Genomic DNA, 27,588 nt, shown 5'->3' with positions numbered 1-27,588 from the left:
GCCTCCACCGGACACTCCTGGGCAAGTCTGGGTCAGTCTCTTGTGGGGTCACTGCTGCTTTCTCCTGGGTCCTGGTGCACACAAACTTTTGTTTGTGTCCTCCAAGAGTCTGTTTCCCCCATCTTATACACATTCTGGTGGCTCTATGGTGGGGTTAATGGCAACCTCCTCCAATAGGGCTCATGCCATATCCAGGTCTGCTGCACCTAGAGCCCCTGCAGCAGGCCACTGCTGACCCGTACCTCTGGAGGAGACACTCAGACACTCAAAGAGAGGTCTGGCTCAGTCTCTGTGGGGCCTCCTGTTGTGACACAAGGTTTTTCTTGAGCTCTTGGAATGCCTCTGGCAGTTGATTTTCTTGAGGAGATCTCTAGTCTTTCCCATTCTGTTGTTTTCCTCTATTTCTTTGCATTGTTCACTTAGGAAGTCTTGCTCATCTCTCCTTGCTACTCTTTGGAACTCTGTATTCAGATGGCTACACCTTTCCTTTTCTCCTTTGTCTTTTGCTTTTCTTCTTTTCTCAGTAATTTGTAAGTCCTCCTCAGATAACCATTTTGCCTTCTTACATTTCTTCTTCTTGGGGATGGTTTTGATCACAGTCACTGGTACAAAGTTACAAACCTCTGTCCATAGCTCTTCAGGAGCTCTATCAGATCAAATCCCTTGAATCCATTTGTCACTCCTGGCGTATAATCATAAGGGATTTTATTTAGGTCATACCTGAATGGCCTAGTGGTTTTCTGTAGTTTTTTCAATTTATGTCTGAATTTTGCAATAGGGAGTTCATGATCTGAACCACAGTCAGCTCCCAGTCTTCTTTTTACTGACTGTATAGAGCTTCTCCAACTTTGGCTGCAAATAATACACTCAGTCTGATTTCAGTATGGACCATCCAGTGATGTCCATGTGTAGCATCTTCTTTTGAAGATAGGTTTTAGGAACATTTATGAGATAAAGAGGCAGGGAGGTCTAATCATGGCCAAAGGTGTTGGAAGAAAGGAAAGTGAGGTAATTAGAGTGGTGTAGTCAAGCTTTATGGCTCTTCAAAGGAGACATGTTCATAAAATGGCAGTGTTAGCATGTTCTGAGGGTGGAGTTTTTCACCCTGTGATGCTAAAACATCATCCATCTGACACTTATGCAGGCCCAGTTGGATAGTTGGTAGTCTCAAGTGGTCTGAACTGGCCAAGAACCAGCTCCATGTTACTGAAAAACAACTTAAGCAACTGTTAACTACAGTGATCCACATGTCAGATGTATTACATATAAGGAAGCTAGTGGAAGTTTAGTTTAAAATCAACTAAAAGCAAGCAACTGAAAGTAAGCATGGCAGGTTAGGTTTGGCGGGTCTTCTCACGTTAGCCCTTGGTTTCATTACTAATGAAGAAGCACATCCATGCCAACGGGAACCAGATTTTTTGTTTTCCCCTCCCCCAGGGGTCTCACAACTTTTATTTCTCAAAAATCATTAACCGTCTGCATCAACAAAAGGCATTCTTCAATTTTCCTAACAGATGAAGGCAAGGGTAAAAGTTGATACTGAGCTTCTCTGGCAGGACGCATCTCTTTTGAGTAGTCTAAAGCTCAATCATGAAGAAAAGGGAAGAGGTAGAACTGTGGGTCTTAGTCCTACAATGGAGCTGAAAAACACGGAGTCAGCGTGGTCCAGCTACACCATATCTCTTCTGAACTTTAAGTAAAATGTGTCACTGTGATATATGTATCTATATCCTCCGATTCAAAAATGTATATAACTGTCTTCCAATGAAAACAAGTGGAACAATCCATAGAGTTTTCCGAAACACTGTCTTTAAGTTTTAGAGCCCTGAGGTTGGCGCAAATAAAATCTCCTATTTCTTCTTCAGAACGACTACCGATTCATTTTTCCTTGACAGGAGGAACGGTAAAGCACATGCGCAAACAAGGTTACAAAGTGGGCGAAGAGGGCTTACAGACCCAGCCTTTTCCGCCCCTCCCTCCCAGTTACCTCCTGTGGGGACCTCCAATAAGAGACTAAATCCAATCCCAATCCTCCTCCTCCCCTCAGGCTTGGATAGGAAAGCACACGTGACCACAAGCTGGGCGGAGGAGCACAAGCGAGGTGCGCAAGCCCTGCGGCTTTCTAAAGAGGCGCGAGCCTCTTTGGACGTCAGTGCGCAAGCGCAACAAGCCCCGTCTAATGGGGCGCGCTCCTCCGCCAGAGTCAACACGCAGGCGTGGACCTTTTCTGCTCACGACCCACGCTCCGAGGTATTAGCGCGCAGGCGTCCCGCCAGGGGGCGGAGCCCGCGAGAGGGACAGCGGATTTCCGGTTCCTGGAGCAACGAACGGCCGCGGCGGCGACAGCTACAGCTTCAGAGGAAGCGGCTGCGGAGGAGGAAGGCGAGGAGCCGGAGAAGGCGGGAGCCACGGGCGGGATTCTCGCCATGGGTCCGCGGACCTAGAACCGTGGAACGTACCAGCCGGGAGCCGAGCTGGTGAGACGGTCAAGGGGGGTAGAAATGGAGACCGCTCAGGCGGAGAATTGGAAAGGATTGAGGCTCAGAACGCTGACGGAGAGCAATGAAGGGCCCTCGGGCCGATGAGTGGGAGGAATGGCGGCCTCGGAATATTGAAGGGAGGCTTGGGAAGATTTAGGCGGAGGACAGGGAGGGCTGGGGGCTCCGAAGGCTGACAGGTGGAAGTGTCGGGCTCTTGGACAAGGACGGAGAGGCATGGGGAGGACCCGAACGCAGAGGGGAGATATCGGGGCCTCTCGGGTTAAGGAGAGCGAAATGGGGGTCCAGGATGCTAAAGGGAAGAAATGAGCGGCCCTCGGGCTGATGACGGGGAGAAATGAGGAGTTGGAATGCTGAAAGGGAGGGACGGGCGTCTCACATGGAGGACGATGAGACATAGGAGATCAGAACGGCAATAGTTAGGGATGGCTTTTGGTCTTGGACCAAGAGAGGAATGGGGTGGGGGGTTCAGATGCTGAAGGAAGAAATCAGGGTGTCTGAAGCTGATGAGAGGAACGGAGGGTGAGGACGCCAAAGAAAACCTGTTAACTGCAGAAGAGGGAAATAGGGAGGGTTCGGAGACTTGGGAAGCAATTGTGATTCAAAACACTGACAGAGCGAAAGTGAGATGGGGAGGCCTTCGGAGTAGGGTACAAAGGGAATGAGGGGCTGTTCAGGTCAAAGATGCAGAGGAGCTGGGGGTTCTTTGGCAGAGGACACGGGAAATGGAGGCAGTAATACTGAGGTAGAAGGATAAGAGGACAGCAGATGGGAAAGGTATGGAAGGGTTAAAAAAGAAAATTAGTGACTCTTGGATCAAGGAAGGGAATGAATGGGAGGTTAGGGTACTGAGGTAGCCGAGTCCTGTGGGGGGCCTCTCACACTAGAGATGTGAGGAATGCGGTCTCTCTGGCTGAGGCTAGGGAGGAACTGGGGATTAGGACGGTGAGAGTGAGGAATGCGTTGAGGATGCGGACCCTTGGGTTGAGGATAAGGCTGCCAGATCAAGAAGGGGGCGGGGGTGATGACAAGCTCCTGGGCTCAGGATAGAGAACGAAGTGGGAATGGGGCTTTACCCTTCCTTATGTTGGCCAGTTGCTTGTGGCAGGTCCTAGGTCTTAGGCATGAATAGAAACACAGGTTTGTGTGGCACAACATGTCCCTTTCTAAAGGCTTAGTTTTTCCCACTGCCCCTTCCACGTTGCAGGCCGCTGCTTCTTCCCGTGGTCCCCATGGCTGAGGACTGGCTGGACTGCCCAGCCCTGGGCCCCGGCTGGAAGCGCCGTGAGGTTTTTCGCAAGTCAGGTGCCACCTGCGGACGCTCAGACACCTACTACCAGAGGTACTGGGTGGGTTGTGGACAAAGGGGTTAGGACTGAACCTGGTTAGGCAGGGTGAAATCGGGGCTGTGTGATTACATTTATGGGTAATTAAATTATGCATGTACAGTTGATCCTTATTATCTGCAGGTTCCATATTTGAAGATTTGGTTCCTCACTAAGATTTGTTCTTTGTACCCCCGAAGTCATACTCACTGTGTTTTCATGATCTTTTGTGGATATGCACAGAGCGGCAAAAAATAGGTCGTCTGATGCATGTGTTCCCAGCCAAGATTGAATGAAGATTTCTTACTGTAGCTCTTACGCTGTAAACAAGTGTCCTTTTTGAGGGCTCCTTTGTGTCCCGTTTTCTGCACTTTTGAATGGTGGTTCTGCTCTGCAGAGTTGCCGAGTGTAGTGCTGAAGTGTTGTCCAGTGATCCAAGGGCAGGAAGTCTGTTCTGTGCATATGGAGAAAATGCATGTTAAATAAGCTTCATTCAGGCATGAGTTGCAGTGCTGTTGGCTGTGAGTTCAATGTTAATGAATCAAAAAGGCAGTATATCTAGAAAAAGAAGAGGAAATTAGCCAATTAGTATGTAAGGCTGCTCCAGGAAGTGCTAAAGTAACGTCTATAGTACAAGATAAAGCTAAGGAAAAGATGGAAAAGTGGCTAAATCTGTGGTTTCTTGAGATGGTGACCAGTTTTGTGGACAGTGTGGTGAAGCCAGAAGCAAAGGACATCGGCTGTGATGTTCCCAGGGTTACGGAAACGGTAAGCCAGTTTCAGCTGGTGCTGGCTGGCTCACACGTTTCCAAAGGTGATACTTTGTGAAAAGTGTTAAATTTTCAATTGAGGCAGGTTCTGCAGATAAAAGAGTCTGTGGAAGAATTTTAAAAAACACCTGAAAAAAAAACACCAAAAACTTGTTAGGTGCTGTATAGGCAAAGAGTTATGAGGAAGAGTAGGTTTTCAATGCTGATGAGGCTGGCTTGGTTTACAAGGACATTGACAAAGGAGCCTGTGTAACACAGATGGCTTCCAAAACTCCTATTTTTAAATCATTCAAAGGCCATGTAGTTAATTATTTGTAAGAGGACTGTATTAAGCAAGGTGTCTTTAAACAGAAACACACATAAAACAAGGTTATATACTGATTGGTTGACAAAAATGTGACCAGAGGCTTAGAGGAACTTGATCTGTAGTCCCTCTAGGAGCAGTGATTCTGTGCTCACTAATTCAGTGTTTAAAGTGACTTTATAGAACAGAATTACTGTGAATAATGAGAATTGACTGTAAATACATGAAAATGTGTGTTTACAAAGTTACGTTTAAGGATTTGAGGTCTTTTAGAATATGTTAGTCACGTAGTTATTAAATTTTCTAAACTTTTTTGTGTGTTAAGTTGCTATTTGCTTAGAGGAATACAGTAAAATTGTAATTAGAATTACATTTATTATTATGCTTATAAATATAATATTTTTATGTCTATATTGTACAGTTATTCACATATTTACAGTTTTTATAAAACTTTCAAAATAAGTGCAGTGATTAATAATAGAAGAGGCCAGAGGTTTTACCCAAATTAGGGCAAGATGACAAGTGAGTGTGTTTCAGTTTTGGGGAGGCCAGTAGGAGATTTGGGGCCCCGAGGTCAGAGGTGAAAGACAGTTTATTACTCACTGCATCAGCAGTATCCAGTATGTCATCATTCTTGTGCCAGTTCCCCAAATGCCAATTCCCACAGGGCGACATGAGGAGGGCTACTTAATTAGCATCTGCACATGCACTGTTGTAGGAAAGGAACTCTGAGCTTAAGGAATCTAATCTAAATGTTAGGACAGTAAGGGTGCCTTCCCTTGCTCTGGAAGAACACCCTCTCTCATCTTCCAAGGCTGATGCTGTACACGCATCTTGAAAAGATAGCTTGTTGCAAAGGGTAGTCAGTGCCTCTCTTGCAAGACATGCAAAAATGTGAGTGACCTGTGGAGTATTATCTCCCAAAATCAGTGACTTATGCTTTGTTTTGTATGTAGTTGCATTTATTTGTTTACACTAGTATGTATATTGTTTGTACACATACACTTGACCCTTGAATCATGTAAGGATTAGGGAGCCCATCCCCTATGCAGTCAAAAATATAACTTTTGACTCCTTAAAAGCTTAACTAATAGCCTACTGTTGACTGGAAGCCTTATCAATAACACATCGTTGGCTAACACATACTTTGTATGGTGTATGTATTATATACTGTATTCTTGTGGGAAAATAAGCTAGAGAAGAGATTAAAAGAAAATCATGTGGGAGTTCCTTGGTTGCCTAGTGGTTAGGATTCCACACTTTCACTGCTGTGGCCGAGGTTCAGTCCTTGTTTGGGGAACTGAGATCCCATAGACTGAGTGGTGCAGCCCAAAAAGGAGGAAATCGTAAGGAAGAAAAAGTTCATTCACAGCACTGTACTGTATTTAGCAATACATTAAATTTACATCATCTGTTTACAGGATAAGTTACCTGACTGTCAAGTGCCTACAGGAATATTATCTTATATGATACAAGGCATTGTAGATCTTATACATATTACTAATATCAGATATCAAAAATGAAAACATAATATGAAAAATTTATGTTTATTTACAGGTATAACAATTCATGCATTGATAACTGAGAAGGAGCAATATGGTTGCCTTCTGGTAGCCTAGCCTGTACACTAATGAATAAATTGTTATAAAGTTTTTATGGCACACAGTATTATAATCATATTCATGATACAGTGTTGTTACATTGTTTTTTTTTTTTAGTTTTTTCAAGCCACTTACCTGTGATGATAGGCAGTTTCTTTAATGAACCAGGGAGCAAGGCATACTGTATGGTAATGTAATTCTTTGAAAGCATACTTATAAAACAGTAAGAAAGCTAACACATTATTAATTTTATATTAAATGCCACTCATCTATAAATGCCTGAATAAAGATAGGCTATCCATTTCGAGTCTTGCATAGATGAATACTTGGGCAGTGATGATGATGGTGACACAGAAATGTCTCATACAGTTCTTCTTTTGTTTTGGTTGCGCTGGGTCTTGGTTGCTGCTCGGGGGCTTTTTCTTGTTGTGACAAGTGAGGGCCACTCTTTGTTGCTGCCATGGACTTCTCATTGTGGTGGCTTCTCTTGTTGCAGAGCACAGGCTATAGGTGCCTGGGCTTCAGTAGTTGCAATGCATGGGCTTAGTTGCCCCACGGCATGTGGAATTTTCCTGGACAAGGAATCAAAACCCAAGTCCCCTGCATTGGCAGGCAGATTCTTAACCACTGGACCACCAGGGAAATTCTCATATAGTTCTTGCCTTAGAATTGTTAGATTTTCACACAAAGACACTCACCCACAAACGTGATAGATAAGTATTAACTGTACAGCCTGGTTATTATTTACTATTTATTAAGTGGAAGTGGATCATAACAAAGGTTTTCATCTTTGTCATCTTCATGTTGAGTAGGCTGAGGAGGAAGAGAAAGGGGGTTTCGTCTTGCTGAGGAGGGGTGGCAGAGGCAAAAGGAGGAGGAGGTGGGGGGAGGCAGGAGAGGCAGAGACACTTGGTGTAACTTTATAGAAATGCACTGTAATTTCTCTCTGACTTTTTTTTGCTTTTTCAGTTCTCCAAAAATGTTTCTACATTGTCTCAATCTTTCTTCCTCTGTTGGCTTTAATTTCAGTGCCCATGTCATATAAAGTAAAAAGTGGTCTTGAATATCAGAACCCTTCTGCTAGATTGTCTAATGTCAGTTTTTTTCTGGCACTCTTCCTTCATCTTCCTCATTATCTGGTACTGGTTCAGCAGCAGTCATCTCTATCAAGTTGTCTTGTGTTAATTCCTCTGGTGTGATGTCTGTTAGCTCTTGAGTCTAAGATGGATGTCTTGAAACTCTTCATCCTCTCCCTGACGTTTGCCATATCCACAATCTCTTTGATGATCTCCTTGATTAACTTCGCTGTGAATTCTGGGAAGTCATGCACAACATCTGGACACAGTTTCTCTAGCAGGAAGTTATTGTTTTGCACTTGATGACTTTCGTACTCTTTTCTGTAAGGATGATGGCATCTTCAGTGGTGTAATCTTTCCAGACTTTTAGGATGTTCTGTCTTTGAAGATTCTCGATAGTGTTGTCAGTTCTTTCCATAGAGTTCTGTGTGTAAGGAGCCATAAAGGTCCTTTATAACCCTCTGATCTAGAGGCTGGATTAGACATTGTGTTTGGGGGCAAACAAACCACTTCAACACCTTTGCTGTTGAATTCATGGGGTTCTGAGTGGGCAGGGCATTGCCCAATGTCAAAAAAACTTTAAAAGCTGTCCCTTAACTGGTGAGGTACCTCCTGACAGAGCATCAGTGGAACCATTAAAAAAAAAATGGTTCTCATTGTCAAGACCTTCTTGTACAACCAAAAGACTGGCAGCTGGTGTTTATCTTTTCCCTTCAAGGCTTGAGGGTTAGCAGCTTTATTAATAAGGGCAGTCCTGATCGTAAACCTGACTGCATTTGCACAAAACAGTAGAGTTATTTTATCCCTTCCTGCCTTAAATCCTGGTGCTCACTTCTCTTTCTTACTAATAAATGTCCTTTGCACCGTTTTTTTTTTTCCCCCTCTTTTCAGAATACGATACTTTCGTCTCCATTAAAACTTTGTTCAGGCAGATAGCCTTTTTCCTCAGTGATTTTCTTAGTGGCGTCTGGGAACTTGTCTGCTGTCTCCTGGTTAGCAGAAGCTGCTTTTTCTGTTATCTTGACTTTTGTTAAGCCAAACCATCCTTTGCTGGCATTGAATTACCCAGTTTTAGAGCCTTCACCTTCCTTTTGCTTTAAATTGTCATATAATGACTTGACTTTTTCTCAAATCTTGTTATAATTTATAGGTATGACTTTCTTACAGCAATCATGCATCCACATAAAAGCTGCATTTTCAGTACAAGATAAAAACATATTTTGCAAAAAGTACAAGGTTTTCGAGCTGCTGGCATAGTTGCAGCAACAGTGCCTGAATTCCCTTTGTTTTTCTTCCTTTCTTTTTTTTTTTAATGATAGTCCTTACAGTGGATGGCTTCCCTGGTGGCTCAGATGGTAAAGAATCGGCCTGCAATGCAGGAGACCCAGGTTCCATCCCTGGGTCAGGAAGATCCCCTGGAGAAGGATATGGCAACCCACTCCAGTATTCTTGCCTGAAGAATTCCATGGACAGGAGAGCCTTGTGTGCTGTAGTCCGTGGGGTCACAAAGAGTCGGACACGACTGAGTGACTAACACTTTCACTTTCACTTTATACTGGATTCATTAATCTTGAATTGGCGGGCAACCACAGCTGCAGACCTCAATCTACGGTACATGTCAAGCTATTCAGCTTTTTCCTGTAATGTTATGACTTTTCTCTGCTGCTTGGGAGCACTTCCAGTATCACAAGTGACACTTTGTTATGGGTCCCAAGGCTTACAGTTTTGCACTAAATATGATGAAAATGACATGAGAAAAACCACTGCAAGAGGTCACTTTCTACTGTGATGCTCAATTTTATGGAGAAACAAACTGCTCACTCAGATGATTAGCCTTCCATGCCATTTAAAGTAAATACTTGTAACACCTGAGCTCACTGCAGCAGCAACAGGAGGTGGCTGTGAGATGATTATAGTAGTATGATATGTGCTACAGTTAATTTTGTGCAGTTATCATGTAATACTGCATCTTTACTTCTGTTTATGTTTTTCTTGACTGCAAATGGTGCCACATATGATAAGTATTTGTGTACATGTTTAGGTAAATTTTAACTTTTTATAATAGATTTCATATATATATCTTATGGTGGTAAATGATAAAATAGACTAGTATCTACATATATTTTATGCATTCATGACACACCTTTTTCTTAATTTTTTCAATATCTCTAGACCACATGATTCATTGAATTGTTTTAAATAGTCACAAATCTCCAAAAAATTTTTCAATATATTTATTGAAAAAAAATTCATGTGTAAGTGAACCTGTGCAGTTTATACATGTGTTGTTCAAGAGCCAGCTATGTTTAAAACATGTTTTTTTCTTGTATAAATTTTGTGTACGTAGTATATAATGCTAATACATGTATGTTATTTATTTGTGTTGCTATTTGTATTTCCTTTCACTTATGTGAAATACCAGTAGTAGCACACATTATAAATCTGTGCATATCTATTTACATTTGTGTTATTTATTAATGTTTGTCTACATGCTGGCATTTATATACCTTTTATATTCCTGCTGTTTGGAGTTACTTGGGGTAGTTTCTTGGTTGGGGTTCATAGGTTGATCCCAGGCTGCTTCCTGTATCCCACCAGCTCTACAGGCCTGTTCATCAGCCCTGAGGGAGGGTTATGTGGGTGGAGTGGCAGTGGCTCCAGCTAGGTACCAACCTGTCCTGGCCCATCCTCAGCCCCACAGGAGACAGGATCCGAAGCAAAGTTGAGCTGACCCGATACCTGGGCCCTGCATGTGATCTCACCCTCTTTGACTTCAAACAAGGCGTCCTCTGCTATCCATCCCCCAAGGTACTGTACGGTGTGGAGTACTCGGGCACAGCTGCTGAGCCTCCTGACACCCACCCACGGGTCTCCGGCCTTCCTGCCCTTGCTCTCATTTCCAGGACCATTCCTTGGCCATCACCAGCAGGAAGCGGAAGAAGCCTTCGAAGCCAGCCAAGGCTCGGAAGTGTCAGGTTGGACCTCAGAAGAGTGAAGTCAGGAAGGAGACACCAAGGGATGACACCAAGGCTGACACTGACACAGTCCCAGCTTCACTTCCTGCACCTGGGTGAGTGTTGGGCTAGAGTCAAGTCCGTGAGGGTTGTGGTTGGGCGTACACTCAGGGCCCCACGCCCACGTTTCCCATCCTAGGTGCTGTGAGAACTGTGGAATCAGCTTTTCAGGAGATGGTACCCGAAGGCAGCGGCTCAAGACTTTATGCAAGGACTGCCGAGGTGAGCAGCCCCTGGGGCACTGGGAGGTAGAGCTGGAGCAGCCTCGGTGTCAGCCTGGCACACAGATACCTGGCTAGGGGCTGATGGTAGGTGACAGACCAGAGGGAGTCATGAGGTCAGATACCTGATGCTCCTTTAACATTTCTCTCTCCCTCCCTATAGCACAGAGGATTGCTTTCAATCGGGAGCAGAGGATGTTTAAGGTAAGCACAGCCTACTTCCTCCTCACAAGTGTGCGGTGGGAGCAGGATGTGATGGCGGCTGGTCAGAGTCTGAAGGAACAGTGATGGACCCACTGGTGTCAGGGTCATTTTGTAGGGAGCTAGCTGCAGGAAGTCAACAGTAATGGAAGTTGGTCAGTAGACACTGATCAGGGTCACAGGGGAGAGTAGACGTCGTTTACGGCTGCAGTGATGGTGGCTCATCCCTAATTAGCCACAGTGATGAGGCAGACGGGGACCCGCAGACGTGGTGATGGGGGTTAATGTGGGGTCAGCAGACACGTTAGGGGCAGTGCTCCTGGAGCCGCTCCGCCTGGACCCGTGACCTTGCCCCACCGTTCCTGGCAGCGTGTGGGCTGTGGGGAGTGCACGGCCTGCCAGGTGAAGGAAGACTGCGGGGCCTGCTCCACCTGCCTCCTGCAGCTGCCCCGCGATGTGGCCTCGGGGCTGTTCTGCAAGTGTGAGCGAAGACGGTGCCTCCGAATTGTGGAAAGGGTGAGTCAGGCAGGTGGGGTAGGCCCAAGGCTCACCCGTGCTCCTGGCCCTCAGCCCTGGCCCCACGCTTCACACCTCCGGCCCCCACAGAGCCGAGGGTGTGGCGTGTGCCGGGGCTGTCAGACCCGAGAGGACTGTGGCCGCTGTCGAGTCTGCCTTCGCCCTCCCCGCCCTGGGCTCCGGCGCCAGTGGAAGTGCGTCCAGCGGCGCTGCCTCCGGGTAAGTCAGAGTGGGGGGTGCAGGTGGGGGCTGGGGCAGAGCTTACTCTGCTGTTAAAGCTGCTCCTGCTTCCTTCTTTGCAACTGGCCTTGCCCACCTCATGTCTTCTTTTCTCCCCCACCTCACACTCACCTCTCTGGCTCCACCTACCTGCCCCTGTCTGCCAGCACCTTGCCCACCGCCTCCGTCGCCACCATCAGCGATGTCAACGACGCCCTCCCCTCGCTGTGGCTCCCCCTGCTGTGAGTGCCCCAGCCCACACTCTGCCTGCCTGTCCCCCTCGCATGCTTTCTGCACACCTGAGGGGAGGGTGGTGCTCCGTGCCTGCCTGTGCCACCGAGCCTAAACTTGCCTTCTGCCTTTCTCTCAGGGTAAACATGGCCGCCGCAGGGGAGGCTGCGACTCCAAGGTGGTGCCCCGGCGGCGTCCACCCCGAGCCCAGTCACCGCCTCCACCTCCTCCACCGCAGCCTCCAGAGTCTCCAGAGCTGGTGAGGCCCTGGTGGGCAGGGGGACGGCACAACCGTAACCTCACCAACTACCTGCCCTGACCCCACCCCATTTGCCTCTGCAGCACCCCAGAGCCCTGGCCCCCTCGCCACCTGCTGAATTCATCTATTACTGTGTAGACGAGGACGAGCTAGTGAGTGGCCTCACCCTACCTGAATAAGCCTAGACTCTCCCAGGGCGCTTGGTTAACCCACAGAAGCAGATGCTGCAATGGACCTCATAGGGGAGTAGTAAGGCACAGTGGTGGACACTAGTGTGGGCTGAGCAGACAGTGGGCTAGGAACTAATACGGGATCCCCAGGTGCAGTCGCAGGACCTGGTGTCAGATGAACCAACGCTCTGATGGGGCTTGCAGAGGAAAAGCTGGCACAGTGCCCGAAGTCTGCATAGGATGACCAGGCGCAGTGATGGGAGCTAACGGAGCATCTGCAAAATTCTGCTGGAGGTGGGGGTCAGAGACATTATCTTGGTAGCTAGTGGGGGACCAGCAGATAGAACGATGGATACCGTGTTGAAGCAGCCGCCGTCCTCATGGTATTAAGGGCCTTCCGGTACAACAATATTGCCTGGTGCTGGACTCGCAGCAGGAGGTGTGACTAGTGGGGAGCCAGGTTAAGACTAGTGTCGAACCAGTTCCCTCCAGCGGGGCTGGTGGACGAGTAACAGGAACAGCACTGTCACTATCCTAGTGACAGCCCCCACACCCCCTGTTCCCAGCAGCCTTACACAAACCGTCGGCAGAACCGCAAATGTGGGGCCTGTGCAGCCTGCCTGCGGCGGATGGACTGTGGCCACTGCGACTTCTGCTGTGACAAGCCCAAATTCGGGGGCAGCAACCAGAAGCGCCAGAAGTGTCGCTGGCGCCAGTGCCTGCAGTTTGCTATGGTGGGTGTAGCAAGAAGGGTCTGGTGGGTGGGAGGAATAGTGCCCGTCTCCCACTCGCGCCCCCTGCCACCCGATGCCTGGGGGGGCAGGCAGGCCTGGAGGGTGAGTGGGGACAGGCCAGGTGGGTCCTGCAGCTTCAGAGTGGTGGGTGGGGCAGTGGGTTTGCCACCAGTTAGCAGATGTTGTGCTGGGATAAATGAGGAAAGTGGGAGGTACTATCATTGCCAATAGGAGATTCACAGCCCTTGTGATGAGGGGCTTGTCCATAAGGAAATACCCTACTGAGACTAATGGGGTTGGGTGCATCGATCAGGGCAGGGTAGTAGTGTACCTGGTGGCCATAACATGCCACCTCTCCTCACAGAAGCGGCTCCTGCCAAGTGTCTGGGCAGAGTCCGAAGATGGGGCATCGCCGCCCCCAGCTCACCCTCGTCGAAAGAGGCCTGGCTCTACTCGAAGGCCCCATCTGGGTCAGACTCTGAAGCCTCCCTTGGCCACACCCACAGCTCAACCAGACCGAGCCCAGACTCCAGTGAAGGAGGAAGCGGGCGGCGGCTTTGTGCTGCCCCCACCTGGCACTGACCTTGTGTTCTTACGGGAGGGTGCGAGCAGCCCCGTGCCAGTGCCTGGCCCAGCCTCGGCTGCCACAGAAGCTCGGCTGCAGGTGAGGGTCCCGCCTTCTCCTGCCCTTCCCAACCCCACCCAGCCTCGTGCAGGGAAGCTGGGACCAAGTCTGCTGCCATCCTCCTTCACACAGGAGGCCCAGTGCCCTGGCCTGAGTTGGGTTGTGGCCTTACCCCAGGTGAAGCAAGAGAAGGCGGATGCCCAGGAAGACTGGACACCGGGCTCAGCCATCCTGACTTCTCCTGTATTGCTGCCCGGCTGCCCCAGCAAGGTGGGGGTCAGTGACGGGTGGTCTGTGAGCAGAGTGATGGGGAGCCATGATGGTGCTTCTTTGAACACAGTAATAGGTGTGCTGATTACAGCCTCTCACAGAATTATCCCGCCTGTCTGACAGATGCCTCACCCTCCCCAGGCAACTAGTGTGGCCTGCTTTGCTGCCCAGTTAACAGAAAAATGGAAATCTGTGAGGAATGGGAAAGGTCTGTAGACAAGATGGTTTTTCTGTGCTCAGGTGTGACAGAATGGGAGTGTCAGCACAGGGACAGGTTGGCTGGTAGGGACACTTTCCTCAGGCCAGCCCTGCCCTTCTGACAACTGCCCATTTCCCGCCTCTCCCAGGCAGTAGACCCAGGCCTGCCATCAGTGAAGCAAGAGCCACCTGACCCTGAGGAGGACAAGGAGGACAACAAGGATGACTCCACCTCTGACTTGGCCCCAGAGGAGGAGGCAGGAGGGGCTGGCACGCCCGTGGTCAGTGCTGGGGGACACCCCGCCCTGTCCTGACCCTGCTTTAGGCCCACCAGTCATGGTGACCCTGATGTTAATTCTTCCCCAGATCACGGAGATTTTCAGCCTGGGTGGATCCCGCCTCCGGGACACAGCAGTCTGGTTGCCAAGGTGTGCCCCACACTGTGAGGGGTCGGGATGGAGGGGGGTGTTCTGGCCAGATGTGGGCCCTGAGTCATGAGCGCAGTCAGCGTTTTGACATGGGGTAGTGGGAGGTAAAGGCCCCATGCGACTGCTCTGGTCACCGTCAGTGATGGAGTGTGTGCAGGACCTTAGAGATTTCTCCTGAGGTCTGGGCCAGGGCTCTCCTTGAGGAGGGTTACAGGAGCTGGTGGCGGGAGAAGAGTTGGTACCCTTTGTTGAGATTGGAAAGAAAAGGGAAGATAAGGAAAGCTTTTCCCCCGTATCCTTAAGAAAATCCACAGGGGTCAGACTTACAATTTCTTATTCAGAGAATCTTCATTTGGGGTCTTGAAGGCCTGTGGAGTTTCCAAGAGATGAATGGGTGGGCTGGTCAGTGGGGGGTGGTCAGGAGATCTGGTCCTGAGATGGCTTTGTGATTGGGGCCCACACACAACTGGAGTATCCTCAGTGGAAGGAATCAGGCTGTGTTTCTTGAGATTTTCTGGACCTGTTGAGGTCATTAACTGTTTCAGCTGCTGCACAGAACTGTCCCTACAGGTGTGGCAGTGGAAGGAAGGATAGGGAGGTGGGAGGACTGTAGGACTGGGCTGGTGGGAGGAGGTCAGGGGGATGCTGCCTCCTGCAGGACTGATGAGAGCCCTGACCAGAGCCCAGACAGGCAGCGTAAACTGTTGACCTGAGCCCCTGGATTCCTTTGTTCCTGCGGACTAATGTCTGCAGGCCAGAAACTGCTCCACCTGTACTTGGGCGAGTACTGAAGTACTGATTGAGACCCTGCTGGGCACACAGTGGTGAATCAATGACCCTGGGAGGCTTATCTTTCAGGAGACATAGGATTCCTGCCTTCAGGGAGCTTATAATCCAAGTAGTGAAGCCGTTTCCCCTATGCATGAAATCATTACATATTAACAGAACAGTAATGATGTGCTATGTTGTCTGCAATGGAAGATTGTAGAAGAGAGGGAAGGGATAATTGGGGGGAAATGGAAGAGTAGGAAATGGTTTTGTGATGCTTCATTTTGCACATAGGGAACCTAATTCAACATACAGACCTGCTCCCTCTTCTCTAGGTCCAAGGACCTTAAAAAACCTGGAGGTAGAAAGCAGTAGACTGGAGGCTTCTGCAGACTGTAGGACTCAAGGTGATACTTACAGACCGACTTTATCAGAGACAACACTGATCTGCTCAGAGGCTGGACCATAGATGGATTGCCAGGGCTTGTGTGGGAGTCAGTAGGAACTGGGAAAACCTACCACCAAACCAGAGGAGCAGGCCTGTTCAGTACTCTGAGCTTATAGAGGAAATAAGCAGAAAAGGAAGACAAAGAGTAGAAAGTTGGTGCATCTCCTCCAACCAGTGCAAACCCCAGGAGCCTGAGTGTCATAAGAAGTGTGGATATTAAAGATGGGGGAGCTGGGATGGGAGAGCCGACGTGATTAAAGCCACCTTTGGCCTAAACAAGCCATCATCATAAATAATTCTAAATGGATTTGGATGAGACCTGGTAGTGTCTCTAAACATTTCCTCAGGGAGACAGCAGTTCGGAATGTATTGGGAATGTAATGTGAATAAATGAGGAAAGGAACTGCTATTCGTTGAGTTCCTCCCATGGACCTGGTTTAATCCTCAAAAACATCTTTTTAGAACGGCATTGATTGGGCCCATTTTTGCAGAAGGGAAAATGAGATTCAGAGAAACTAAATAACTTGTCCAGTGTCGAACAGCTAGTATCAATAGAGCCTAGGATCAAGAGCAAGCCCAGGTTGTAAAAGCCTTGTTTTTAAGTTAAGCCACTAAACTGTTAACTGTAACCTATATCCAGTAGTGTGTGATAGTGTCATATTAACAAGTTTCCGGTGACCTGACAAAAGTGGATTCTTCTAAGCATAACAACAAAACCCCTTACAAACTGCTGCCCCTGGGGTGGCATAGGAAACACCAAGACAGTGTGGATCGTGCCACCTTGTCAGCACGCATGCCTCCTGAGACTGGGTTATTCCCAGGCCTTGGGTGCCACATAGGATTCCTCAAACCCAAAAGGGCATCTTTCCCCACGGCTGATATTTACCGTCACTCCCTACCCTCAGCCAAAGCAGTCTTCAGAATGAAAGCTCCTGGCCTGGCTCATGTTTCCTCACAACTCACTTCCCTGTCCCTTGATGACCTTTGTACTTGGTTTCTACTCTCAGCCCCTGTCTTCTAGGAGTCTGAGCTCCTGCTTCAAGTCCCGCCTAAGGGCCAGTCTTGGCTCAGCCCTGCCTCACTTTCCAATTCTTCATAAAGTGCCAAAAAGATTACATGTGTGATTCATTACTTAGCTTTACTGGGCTGGGACTGAGTGCCGGCCTCCTAAATTTGTAGCCTATGTGCCTCCCTTGCTTACTGTAGTCCCAGCCTCGCAGCTTTAGAGAATTCAGAGGTAGAGTAAGCGTTTCTCTACTTTTAACTCATTTACAGCCCTCTGCCCCCTTCTCTGCTTCTTCCTTTGCCTCACCCTACTTATTTCAGCCAGAGTCAAGACTGGATAATTTTCTCGTACTGTTTTGCTCCCTCCCAGGATCCAACCACCCAATCCTCATATTCTGGTGGTATTTTGACAGTGATGCCCTAAATGAAATTTGAGAATAGCATTCTGACTCATGAGATGTTACCGTGTGTGTCAAGATACAATCAGAAAAGCAGCACTACTAATATGAAGATTTTATATATGTGTGTATATGTATATATAAATATGTATATTATCTTAAGGGATTTATTGTAGGTGATTTGATCTTATGCAATTGTGGGAGCTGGTTGAACAGTCTGTATAAGGCTGTTGTCTTTGCATCTAATGCTGGAGCTTGAAGTCTGCAGGGCAGGCAATCGGGAAGGGAAGATGGATGTAAAATGTGGGAGACGGAGGACATACTGGCGCCCACAAGCACAAGCTGGAAACCGCAAGGATGGCCTGGAAGCCATGTCAGCCTCTCACCACCTCCAGCTTCGATGACGTGGGTGTCCTGCAGAAGAAACTGGTGCCCTTCATCACAGAGTTAAATATGCATCTGGTCCAGGAATTAGAAAAGCTGAAGGAAGATCCTGGGGAAGGTGGAGCAGCTGCAGGCCTGGCTGCAGGCCTGACTGTTGCCCCATACCAACGAGGTGAGCCAGCAGATAAATGACGTGTGTGAACTGCAGCGGTGCCTGGTGCTCCTGCAGCAACCTTCCGAGTGTGCTGCTGCTGCGCGTCTGCCCTCCAGTTCCCACGCACAGTCTCTCGTGGCCTGTCCTAACTGGAAGCATGCAGGGAAGGGGATACTGGGAAACGTAGCCTAGTCAAGGTGACACGTTACAAAGCCACCCTGCCATGAATCAGCTCCTAAGGGTCTCACAACTCACCTGAGGATAACTTGGTAAAGCTGCGTTGCTGAAAATGCAAAGCTGAAGACCATGGATTTCATGGTGACCCCAGCAAGTACAGAAATTCAAGCCCATCCAGAAAAAACTTGCTGGTCTCGGCTATTTTTGTGTCATTCATTCAGGTATCGAGAGCCTGACCCATGCTAGGCACTGTACTTAATACTGAGATTCAGGAATGAAAAAGATATAGTCCATGCAGTTTTATTAAATACATCAATATGTATTTACAAATGATGAATTTCCAACTTTATCGTGGAATTTAATGGTGAAAATACAGAATTCAGGAAACTGTTGGGAGGACAGCCCTTGCGTGACCTTGTTGGGGCACAATAGGCATTGGAAATATAGTTTATGCTGTTCTATTTTTAAATTATTTTTAAATTATTTTTATTGTCCCGTTTACTGATTTATATATACTTAGTGTTTTGGGGGGGAGTATCTTAATGGTGCTTAAGTGCTGATAGACTGCCTCTGAGAAACTGGTATAGAAAGTGGGTGGCAAGATCGAGGTCAGGTTCTGTTCAAGGATCTTGGGTGAATCACTTCTAGAGCCCCCTGGAGTTTCAGACTCGGTCGTCGTGCCCGGGCCGGTCCCGCCACCCTCCGAATACGCCCACCAGGGGGCGCTGGCGCCTGGACCCTGGTCCTCCGGCCAGGGCTGGAGAGACGCTGCCCCTCAACTCCCTGTCCCTGGGGCGTGGCCTCCCCTGGGCCGAGGCGGTCCAGAATCAGCGCAGAGGGAAGCCGACTCCCCTCTTCACAGTGGCTCCGCGGGCGAGACCGAAGCGGGATTAAATTACGGGACACGCCCGGGGTGAGGGCGCAGCGCGAGGAGCTCAGGACCGACGCCGGGACGTTCCAGGGCCGCCGGGTGTCGCCGAGAGTCCGCTTCCCGTGTCGCCGAAAATTCACGTTGATGGGACCCTCCAGGCTGTGGACCTCGGAGGTTCCCAACGGGCGCCCGAGAATCTGGCTTTTACCAAACCCCGCCCCTAGGCCGAGGGCGTCACCGCCCTTCTGAGGGTATGGTGTTACCAGACCGGATCAGCCAGCGGGCCAGGCACCCGTGGGAATCGAAGATCCAGCAACTAGCCCTCAGGACCCCGTCCAGGGAGCGGAGACGATCGTCTAATTTCTTTTCTTTCTTTTGTTTCAGGCTACGTAAACTCTTAGCAGTAAATGAAAATGAGTATTTTACCGAGCTTCAGTTGAAAGAAGAAGCATTATAGGAGATAAAAGACAATGAGAATTATTAAAAGAAATTTCAAAAGAGAAGAGACGTTATTTTGTGGCTGAAAGGCTGAACGAACAATTCAGGAAATGGAGTCCAAACCTAGAAACATGCCGCATGCAAAATCCGAAGTGGGCGGATTACAAATAATTAGGGAATGCTGATTTATAGTAAATTGCGGTCTTAAATTGGGATACGCAGTACTAGTTGTGCTTTTGTTATTACACGTCAGTGACCTACTAGGTGCTAATTTTTTTTCCTGTTAAAGTTCTACGTTCATCCCCATTGCAGAAAGTACCAAAGTGTCATTCTTATTTGACTTTTAGGTATTACCTACCGCTTTTTGTGGCTCAGGTGGTAAAGATTCCGCCTGCAGTGCGGAAAACCTGGGTTCGATCCGTGGGTTGGGAAGATCCCCTGGAGAAGGGAAAGGCTACCCACTTTAGTATTCTGGCCTGGAGAATTCCATGAACTGTATAGTTCATGGGGTCGCAAAGAGTCGGGCAAGATTTCGACTTTGACTCACTCACCAGTGTGCTCTTGAGCGGAAGTTCAGCTGTAGTCTCCACCTGTGCTGAGGGCCCCTTTTAGGTTTCCTCACTTGTGTTATGTTTTTTTTCTGCCTGGGATCCAGAATGCCAGAGCCTGATCACCGAAATTCTGATCCACGTCCTGGCCCTGGTTTTTATTGTGCCCAGTCAGATCGTGCCGCTGCCCCCCCCCCCCTTCCCCCCCAATCCTAGGGTTCCTCAAGTGTAAGCCGTGGTTTCCTGGTTTTATTAACAAATTTGTCACTACTGGTTGGGTTAGCTGACAAACCAGTTAGGCTCTCTCAGCTTGTTTTAGCAGTAAGATGAGGATAATACCCGCTGTGCCATCAGTCAGGTATTTGTGAGACTGAAAGGCTTTATGTGTGAAAATACCTTTAAATTCCTGTAAAGAACTACGCGAATAAGGTTGTCATGTGATGATTTGCCCTGAAGGTTAACTTAGAGATGGTCTCAAAATTTGACCATCCTACAAAGTGTCCGCTAACTTTTCTCATGCTTTTAGACATTACAGGATATAAATAGCAAAATCAATTGGAATGTAATTAAACCTTCGACTTTACTTCGGGTTAAGGAGGCTTTTTTTCTGCTAGCAGTAAGGGAGCGAAGTCGGCAGGAGGCCTGGCCAAGGGCGGGGTGAGGACTGCGCAGACTCAGCTCTTCCACTCCAAGAGGAAGTTGCGAGTGCCCGTTTCTATGGTCACCATGGTAACGGGACCAACTTCCGCCCCATTCACCTGTCCCTAGACCCCCGAGGCGCAACACTGGCAACCAGACCTGTGCATCTCACAAGCTCGTCCCGCTGGTACCTGTGGTTGGGGAACCGCGGCGGACACCGCCCCCGACCCGAGGGAGCTCCAAAATGTACAGCCAGCGGTTTGGCATCGTACAGAGAGAGGTTAAGGGGCCCACTCCCAATGTGGTGACTGTGGTAAGCACGGGATATGTGTTTGGGGTCCTACCGTTTTCTGTATCTTCCCCCATTTCAGGACCCAACCCAACCTTGGCACCCAGCAGGGGTTCTCTCAAGGGAAGCAGATGCCTGAGGCAGTAGTTTGATTTTTGAACGAGGGAAGAAAAAGGTCTCTTGCCTAGCTCTCGTACTTCGTCCCTCCCTACCCTTTTCCTCCCCGCGTCGGTTGTATTTAGTTTATGTGTTTGGAGAAAAACCACTGGAGATCTTGAAGGTTGAAGATCTTGCAAGACTTTTAAAAGAGGTCGTGCCCTTGAAATGCGGAGTGTGTGTGTCAAGCAAAGGGCGCTGGGTCAGGTGGCAGGAAATCTGGGGTCTGAACTGGCAGTGATTCAGCTGTACCGTCGGGACTAGTTCTGTACGCTTAGGAAAACCGTCTGTTGAAGAGTGCTGGACTATGGGGGTTTTGAGTGGTTTTAGGGCCCTTCCTTTGCTGACTCAACTGTAACAGAAACATACCCGCAGGCCTGGGAATAGGAGGTTGGTTGCCTTTAAGGCAGTGGTGGTGGTAGGAGGCCAGGGGAACACTGTGTGCTGCAAAATTTGATGAGCGCCGCTCAGAACCTCGGACAGCTGGTCCACGCACCTGCGTTCCTTTGCTTCTACACACTAGTTTACACAGGCTAGAAAACCTCCATGTGTAGTTAGGCAACGATAGAGGTATCACTTGAGTCCCTGCTGTGTGCACAGATCTGTGGAAGATACAGGGGTGAAAACATTGACCCTGGGAGATTTCACTTTCTCTGAAAGTTTGATCCTTGCCTTCAAGTTGCTATCTAATTGCAGAAACAACTCGCTCACGCACAAAACCATTAAAGATTAACGCAGTGTGCCCCCACAGCTGATAACGGTGCCGTATTGTCTGTGTTGGCACGCTGTGGAAGAAAGAGCAGAGAGCATGAAAGGTACAGTTTTATTATGCCCTGTAATGCACATAGCAGTTGTCAGTTAATTTATAGACCTGCTCCCTCTTCTTTAGGTCCAGGGACTGTAGGATCTGGGTTTGGAAATGAGTAGACTGGAGTCTTTTACAGTCTGTAGGGTTTGAGGTGATTATTATTTTCTTTATGAGGGACAGTAATGGATGTACTTTGGGTTTTGTATCTGAACCCTGAGCTCAGCTGGGCTACTGGTCAGGTGACATTCCTTGTGTCGGAAACCAATAAGGATTTCCATTCCACCAAATTACCACCAAACCAGAGAAGCAGGCCTATTGAATATTTTATGTTTATAGAAGAAGAAAGAGGAAAGGGAAAAGGTCAGAGCTGGTGTATCTCAGGTATCAGAGTGTGATAAGAAGTGTGGATGTTAGAGGTTGTAGAGTTGTGATGGGAGAAGAGTTGAAACCACCAGAGGTGAGACTTGAATGCTAAACAATTTCTTCAAGAGAAGGTGGTGAAAGATGTAATGTCTGAAGTAATGAAGCAGCAAAAGGAGCAGCTGTTTGGTGAGTGCCTCCTAGGGACCTAGTTATTTACTTCTTGAAATAATTTTTTTAAGGAAGCTATTTGTTTTGCTCTTTTTGACAGGTGAGAAAACTGAGACTTAAAGAGGTTAAGTAACTTGCTCAAGATCACACAGTTATCAGTAGAGGCCAGACTGAAACCTAGGCTTGTAAGATGTTATTCTTTAAGACATTAAACTGTAATAGTAGAAACTAATTTGAGATGTTACAGTAACAAAAGCTTTCGGTGACCTTGAAAGTACAGGGTAGTTGTGAAACCCTTTATTCTGATTTTAGCATGGTTTAAGAGTTGCAATGTCCAGTATGGTGGCCACTAGCCACAAATTTGAGCACTTGTAGCATGCCTAGAGTCACGTATTCAGATAATAATATTTTGGATATATTGGTTAAATAAAAATATATTAAAATTAATTCCCCCTGTTTCTCTTTATTTTTTAAAATACAGCTGCATCAATGTTAAATTGCAGATCTGGTTTATATTATTTTTCTGTTAAACAGTACAGGTTTTGAGCACATAATGCTGAGACTGCATGGATTGGCACCATCTTGTTAGGGAACTCCAGATCATACTTTATTCATCCAGAGACGGGGTCCTCCCTGACCACAAAGTCTTCCTACCCAGGATGCCACAGCCTTAAAGGGCTTCCTAATTCCCTGCTACTGTTCAGTCTGTTTCTCGCTGCCCTCCACTGCTATTTCCTCTTTAGTCAGAATGTGCCTCAGAGCCTGACTCTTGCCCTGATGACTTAAGACAGTTGATTCCTGAAGGCCTTGGCACTTGGTTGCTGCTCTCAGCCCGTCTGTCTACTCGAACCCTGAGTGTGTCCTGCTCAGGGTGCAGCCTTGACCCAACTCTGCTTTGTTATCACTGAATCTGCGTTCATAGGATGCCATACATGTTAGAGAACAGTAGTTAACTAAATCTAGGCTCTGAATAATTTCAGTATGAACTAGCTACTTCCCATGATGTAACCTTCGCCATCACCTTCTGTCTCCAACCTACCTCAGCTTTGTATTATCTTGTTCAACTATTCTAGGCACCCATATGTATAGCCCGAACCTTGAATCTTGTCATGAGGCTGTCTTCAAATGTTGATTTCCTTTCCTTAGAGACTCCTATACCAAGTTTCAATGCCAGTCTTCTGGTAATCCAGACAGTGATGCTCTCAGTGTAAATAATCAGACTGACTCTCTGCCACGAGTTAAAGCCTTTGTTACGGAGCATCGGCACACCAGAGTCTGACTGCTCACCTAAGGGTGACTTGATAAACCTGGCTGAAAATACAAAGCTCAAAACCATGGGTTTCATGGTGGCCCCAGGAGGGGCAGGAGTCACATCAAGCCCACCCATGAACAGATTCATTCATTCATCTTTCCTCTTCATTCATACTGAGAACTTGATGCTGGTAGGCAGGCTTCATGCTAGCAATGAAGCAATAAAAAAGATATAGTCCGTATGATTTTAGCAAATGTGTCAATATTTATTCACAATGGTGTATGCATTTCCAACTTTTTGGTGAAAGTTTGTATAAAATGAGCATGTTTACAGAAATTCAAGTTATCCCAGAATGTCAGGAGCACAGCTCTTGCATTAAACTTCTGGGGACAGTAGAAATAGGAATCAAATTCTGCCATTAGCTTTTTTTTTTTCTCTTTTCTTTCCCTTCCTCCCTTTCTGTCTTCCTTGCTTCCTTCTTAGTAAAGGATATCTCACTGTCACAACTTGTTATGTATATCCTATATACTTAGTGAGTAGTTTATTTTAATTGAAAGAATTTTGATGGTGGTAACTATGTTGTCAGAGCTCTGAAAAGCAAGGTGGGATAGTAGGTGGCAAGATTAAGGTCAGGAATTAGAAGACCTTTAATTCTTGTTCTACCCATTTCTGCCCTAACTACTTAGAGCACTTTAGGCAAATAACTTAAGTCTCTGATTTGATTAGCTAATCTCTGGAGTCCCATTCAAAATTTTAACTTTATAATTCCATGAACTTTTATTCAAATGACATTTGAGAAATATTTGAGACTTATTTGATGACATCTTAGGTACAGGTTTCAAAGAATCAAACAAGTTACATCTTAGACACTTAAGTTGTTTACAGTTATAGCAGGATATATTAGTTTTATATACCAAGTTTTGTTTAATACGAGTATTGGTGGATTAACTGAAAATATGCAGTTGATTTTGGGTCTATCATAAGTGATACTTGCTTTTTGTTGTTGTTGTTCCAGAGAGCCAAGCCTCCCAAAGGCCAAGGAGCTGAGCATCATCTGGAAAGAATCCAACAAAGTCATCAGAAACATCATGCTATTTTGGCCTCCATTAAGTCATTTGAGCGGGATCGCTTGAAAACTGAGTGGGACCAGCACAATGACCGCAAGTTTGTGGACAGTCTTGTGAAAGCAAGAGTCAAGGATGCCATGCAAGGGTTTATCATCAACACTGAAGAAAGACGAAATAAGTAAGGCTTAAAAACTGGCTAATCCAGACTCTGAGACATTCCTGAAACTAGAGTCTGAGAGTGACCAATCAAAAATCAAGTGAATTTTTATAGTAAGGATCATGGCTGAGTTATTCTTATTCCTACCAAACCAATAGCTTATTTTAATTTTCACTTGTGATAACCTATTGATAAAAATCATGTCATTATAATGAAAATCTTGCTCATTTTGCTTTTTTTGTTGAAATATAGATCGCATTTCTCATCTGTACGTGATCAAATAAAATGTGGCGTAGATTAGTCTCTATTGCTTTAGGTGACAACTCATTTTATGGAATACTGTAATGACCTTTCCTTCTTAAAAAATTTATGACTGAACATATATTTCTGAAATTGAATTTAACAAAATAAAAATCAATTGGTGAAATGGTGCATATAGCATGACAGTTTTAATTCTTTTGCTTGTTGTTGTCATTTTGTTTTGTGAACCTAGGTTACGTGAACTTTTAGCATCAGAAGAAAATGAGTATTTTACTGAAATGCAATTGAAAGAAGAAACAATTGAGGAGAAAAAAGATAGAATGAGAGATAAAATAAGATTATTAAGAGAGAAGAAAGAAAAAGAGAGACAGGATTTTGTGGCTGAAAAGCTAGACCAGCAATTCAGGTAATGATGTCAGAAAAACATACACAGAGAATCTGAAGTTGGTATATTAAAAATTATTTAGGAAGACTGATTTACAGTAAAGTGTAGCCCTAACAAGGCACAGCAGTTGTACATTTAAGTCTTGGTAATTATACATACATCATTGTACTAAGAAGTTTTGTCTGTTTGCTTTCTGGTGATAATGCATAAGATTTATTCTCAGCGTATTTCAAGTATACAATACAGTATTATTACCTGTAGTCCCCATACTCTACATTCAGTTCAGTTCAGTTCAGTTGCTCAGTCGTGTCCGACTCTTTGCAATCCCATCAACTGCAGCACGCCAGGCCTCCCTGTCTATCACCAACTCCTGGAGCCTACCCAAACTCATGTTCATTGAGTTGGTGATGCCATCCAACCATCTCATCCTCTGTCATCCCCTTCTCCTCCTGCCTTCAATCTTTCCCAGCATCAGGGTCTTTTCAAATGAGTCAGTTCTTCGCATCAGGTGACCAAAGTGTTGGAGTTTCAGCTTCAACATCAGTCCTTCCAATAAACACTCAGGACTGATCTCCTTTAGGATGGACTGATTGGATCTCCTTGCAGTCCAAGGGACTCTCAAGAGTCTTCTCCAACACCATAGTTCAAAAGCATCAATTCTTCGGCGCTCAGCTTTCTTTATAGTCCAACTCTCACATCCATATATGACCACTGGAAAAACCATAGCCTCGACTAGACGGACCTTTGTTGACAAAGTAATGTCTCTGCTTTTTAATATGCTGTCTAGGTTGGTCATAGCTTTCCTTCCAAGGAGTAAGCGTCTTTCAATTTCATGGCTACACTCACCATCTGCAGTGATTTTGGAGCCCCCCAAAATAGTCAGCCACTGTTTCCACTGTTTCCCCATCTATTTGCCATGAAGTGATTGCAAATGCCAGATGCCATGATCTTAGTTTTCTGAATGTTGAGCTTTAAGCCAACTTTTTCACCCTCCTGTTTCACTTTTACCAAGAGGCTCTTCTTCTCGTTTTGCCATAAGGGTCGTGTCATTTGCATATCTGAAGTTATTGATATTTATCCCAGCAATCCTGATTCCAGCCTGTGATTCATCCAGCCCAGCGTTTCTCATGATGTACTCTGCATATAAGTTAAATAAGCATACTCTATACTAGATCCCCAAAACTTATTCATCTTATAACTGAAAATTTATATCCTTTGAGCAAATCTTCCCTTTTCTCCGATCCCCTAGCCCCTGAGAACTGACATTCTACTCTCTGTTTCTATATGTCAAACCTTTTTCCCCCTTAGATTCCACGTTTAGTGAGATCATACAGTATTTGTCTTTCTCTGTCCAGCCTATTTCACTTAGTATTATATCCTGCAGGTTCATCCATGTTGTCTCAAAGAGCAGAATTTTCTTTTTTATGCTGAGTAATATTCCATTCCTGGAGTAGGAAATGTCAACCCACTCCAGTATTCTTGCCTGGAAAATTCCATGGGCAGAGGAGCCTGGTGGGCTACAATCCATGGGGCCACAAAGAGTCGGACATGACTGGGTGCACAATATTCCATTCCACAATTTCTTTACCCATTCATACCTCAGTAAACAGTTTGTTTCCACATGGTAGTTCTAGTTTCAATTTTTGAGGGCTCTCCATACTGTTTTTTGTAATGGCTCTACCAATTTGTATTTCCACCACAGTGTAAAAGGTGTCCTTTTTTCTACATCCTTGCCAACATTTGTCATCTCTTTTATCTTTTTTTTGTAATAGCCATCCTAACAGGTATGAGGTGATAATCTCATTGTGGCTTTGATTGGCATTTTTATGGTGATTTGTGATGTTGAGTACCTTTTCACATACTTGTTGGCCATTTGTATGTCTTCTTGGAAAAATGCCTATTTCAGGGCTTTTGTTCATTTTTGTAGTCAGATTATTTGTTTTTTGCTATTGAGTTATATGAGTTTCTTACATATATTAGATATTAACCTTTTAATAGATACATGACTTGAAAATATTCTCTCCCATTCTGTAGGTTGCCTTTTTACTTTGTTGTTTCCATTGCTGTCAAGAAACTTTTCATTAATAATTGGATATAGTCCCACTTGTTTATTTTTTATTTTGTTGCCTTTGCTTTTAGTGTCTTATCCAAAAAATCATTGTCAAGACCAATGTCAAGGAGCTTTTCCCTTA

The 27,588-nt window shown here is 46.3% G+C and overlaps 1 protein-coding gene across 23 annotated transcripts in view; it reads left to right on the top strand.

Annotated features, from left to right (window-relative positions):
* Positions 1-2,285: 2,285 nt before the first annotated feature.
* The window catches only part of MBD1 (methyl-CpG binding domain protein 1), a 54,079-nt gene continuing 28,776 nt past the window's right edge, over positions 2,286-27,588 (top strand). Inside the window, exons 1-19 of one of the 23 annotated variants that reach the window (XM_043888830.1) lie at positions 2,286-2,477; positions 3,706-3,840; positions 10,268-10,382; positions 10,478-10,644; positions 10,728-10,810; positions 10,973-11,013; positions 11,380-11,526; positions 11,617-11,745; positions 11,913-11,987; positions 12,116-12,235; positions 12,319-12,387; positions 12,972-13,139; positions 13,504-13,803; positions 13,897-14,034; positions 14,382-14,513; positions 14,599-14,660; positions 20,620-20,803; positions 24,542-24,771; positions 25,244-25,417. In XM_043888830.1, coding sequence (XP_043744765.1) covers positions 3,731-3,840; positions 10,268-10,382; positions 10,478-10,644; positions 10,728-10,810; positions 10,973-11,013; positions 11,380-11,526; positions 11,617-11,745; positions 11,913-11,987; positions 12,116-12,235; positions 12,319-12,387; positions 12,972-13,139; positions 13,504-13,803; positions 13,897-14,034; positions 14,382-14,513; positions 14,599-14,660; positions 20,620-20,803; positions 24,542-24,771; positions 25,244-25,417 — 2,444 coding nt within the window. In that variant the 5' untranslated portion in view covers positions 2,286-2,477; positions 3,706-3,730. Of the gene's footprint in view, positions 2,478-3,705; positions 3,841-10,267; positions 10,383-10,477; positions 10,645-10,727; positions 10,811-10,972; positions 11,014-11,379; positions 11,527-11,616; positions 11,746-11,912; positions 11,988-12,115; positions 12,236-12,318; positions 12,388-12,971; positions 13,140-13,503; positions 13,804-13,896; positions 14,035-14,381; positions 14,514-14,598; positions 14,661-15,763; positions 18,478-19,249; positions 19,519-20,619; positions 20,804-24,541; positions 24,772-25,243; positions 25,418-27,588 lie in introns of those variants that run through there. The other 22 variants (XM_043888831.1, XM_043888838.1, XM_043888844.1 and 19 more) reach the window with 22 other exon arrangements.

This window comes from Cervus elaphus, chromosome 27 (assembly GCF_910594005.1).
Source record: "Cervus elaphus chromosome 27, mCerEla1.1, whole genome shotgun sequence".
Classification (NCBI taxonomy): Eukaryota; Metazoa; Chordata; class Mammalia; order Artiodactyla; family Cervidae; genus Cervus; species Cervus elaphus.
The sequence above is the reverse complement of the archived record's forward strand: the minus strand, read 5'-3'. Positions and strand labels throughout refer to the sequence as shown.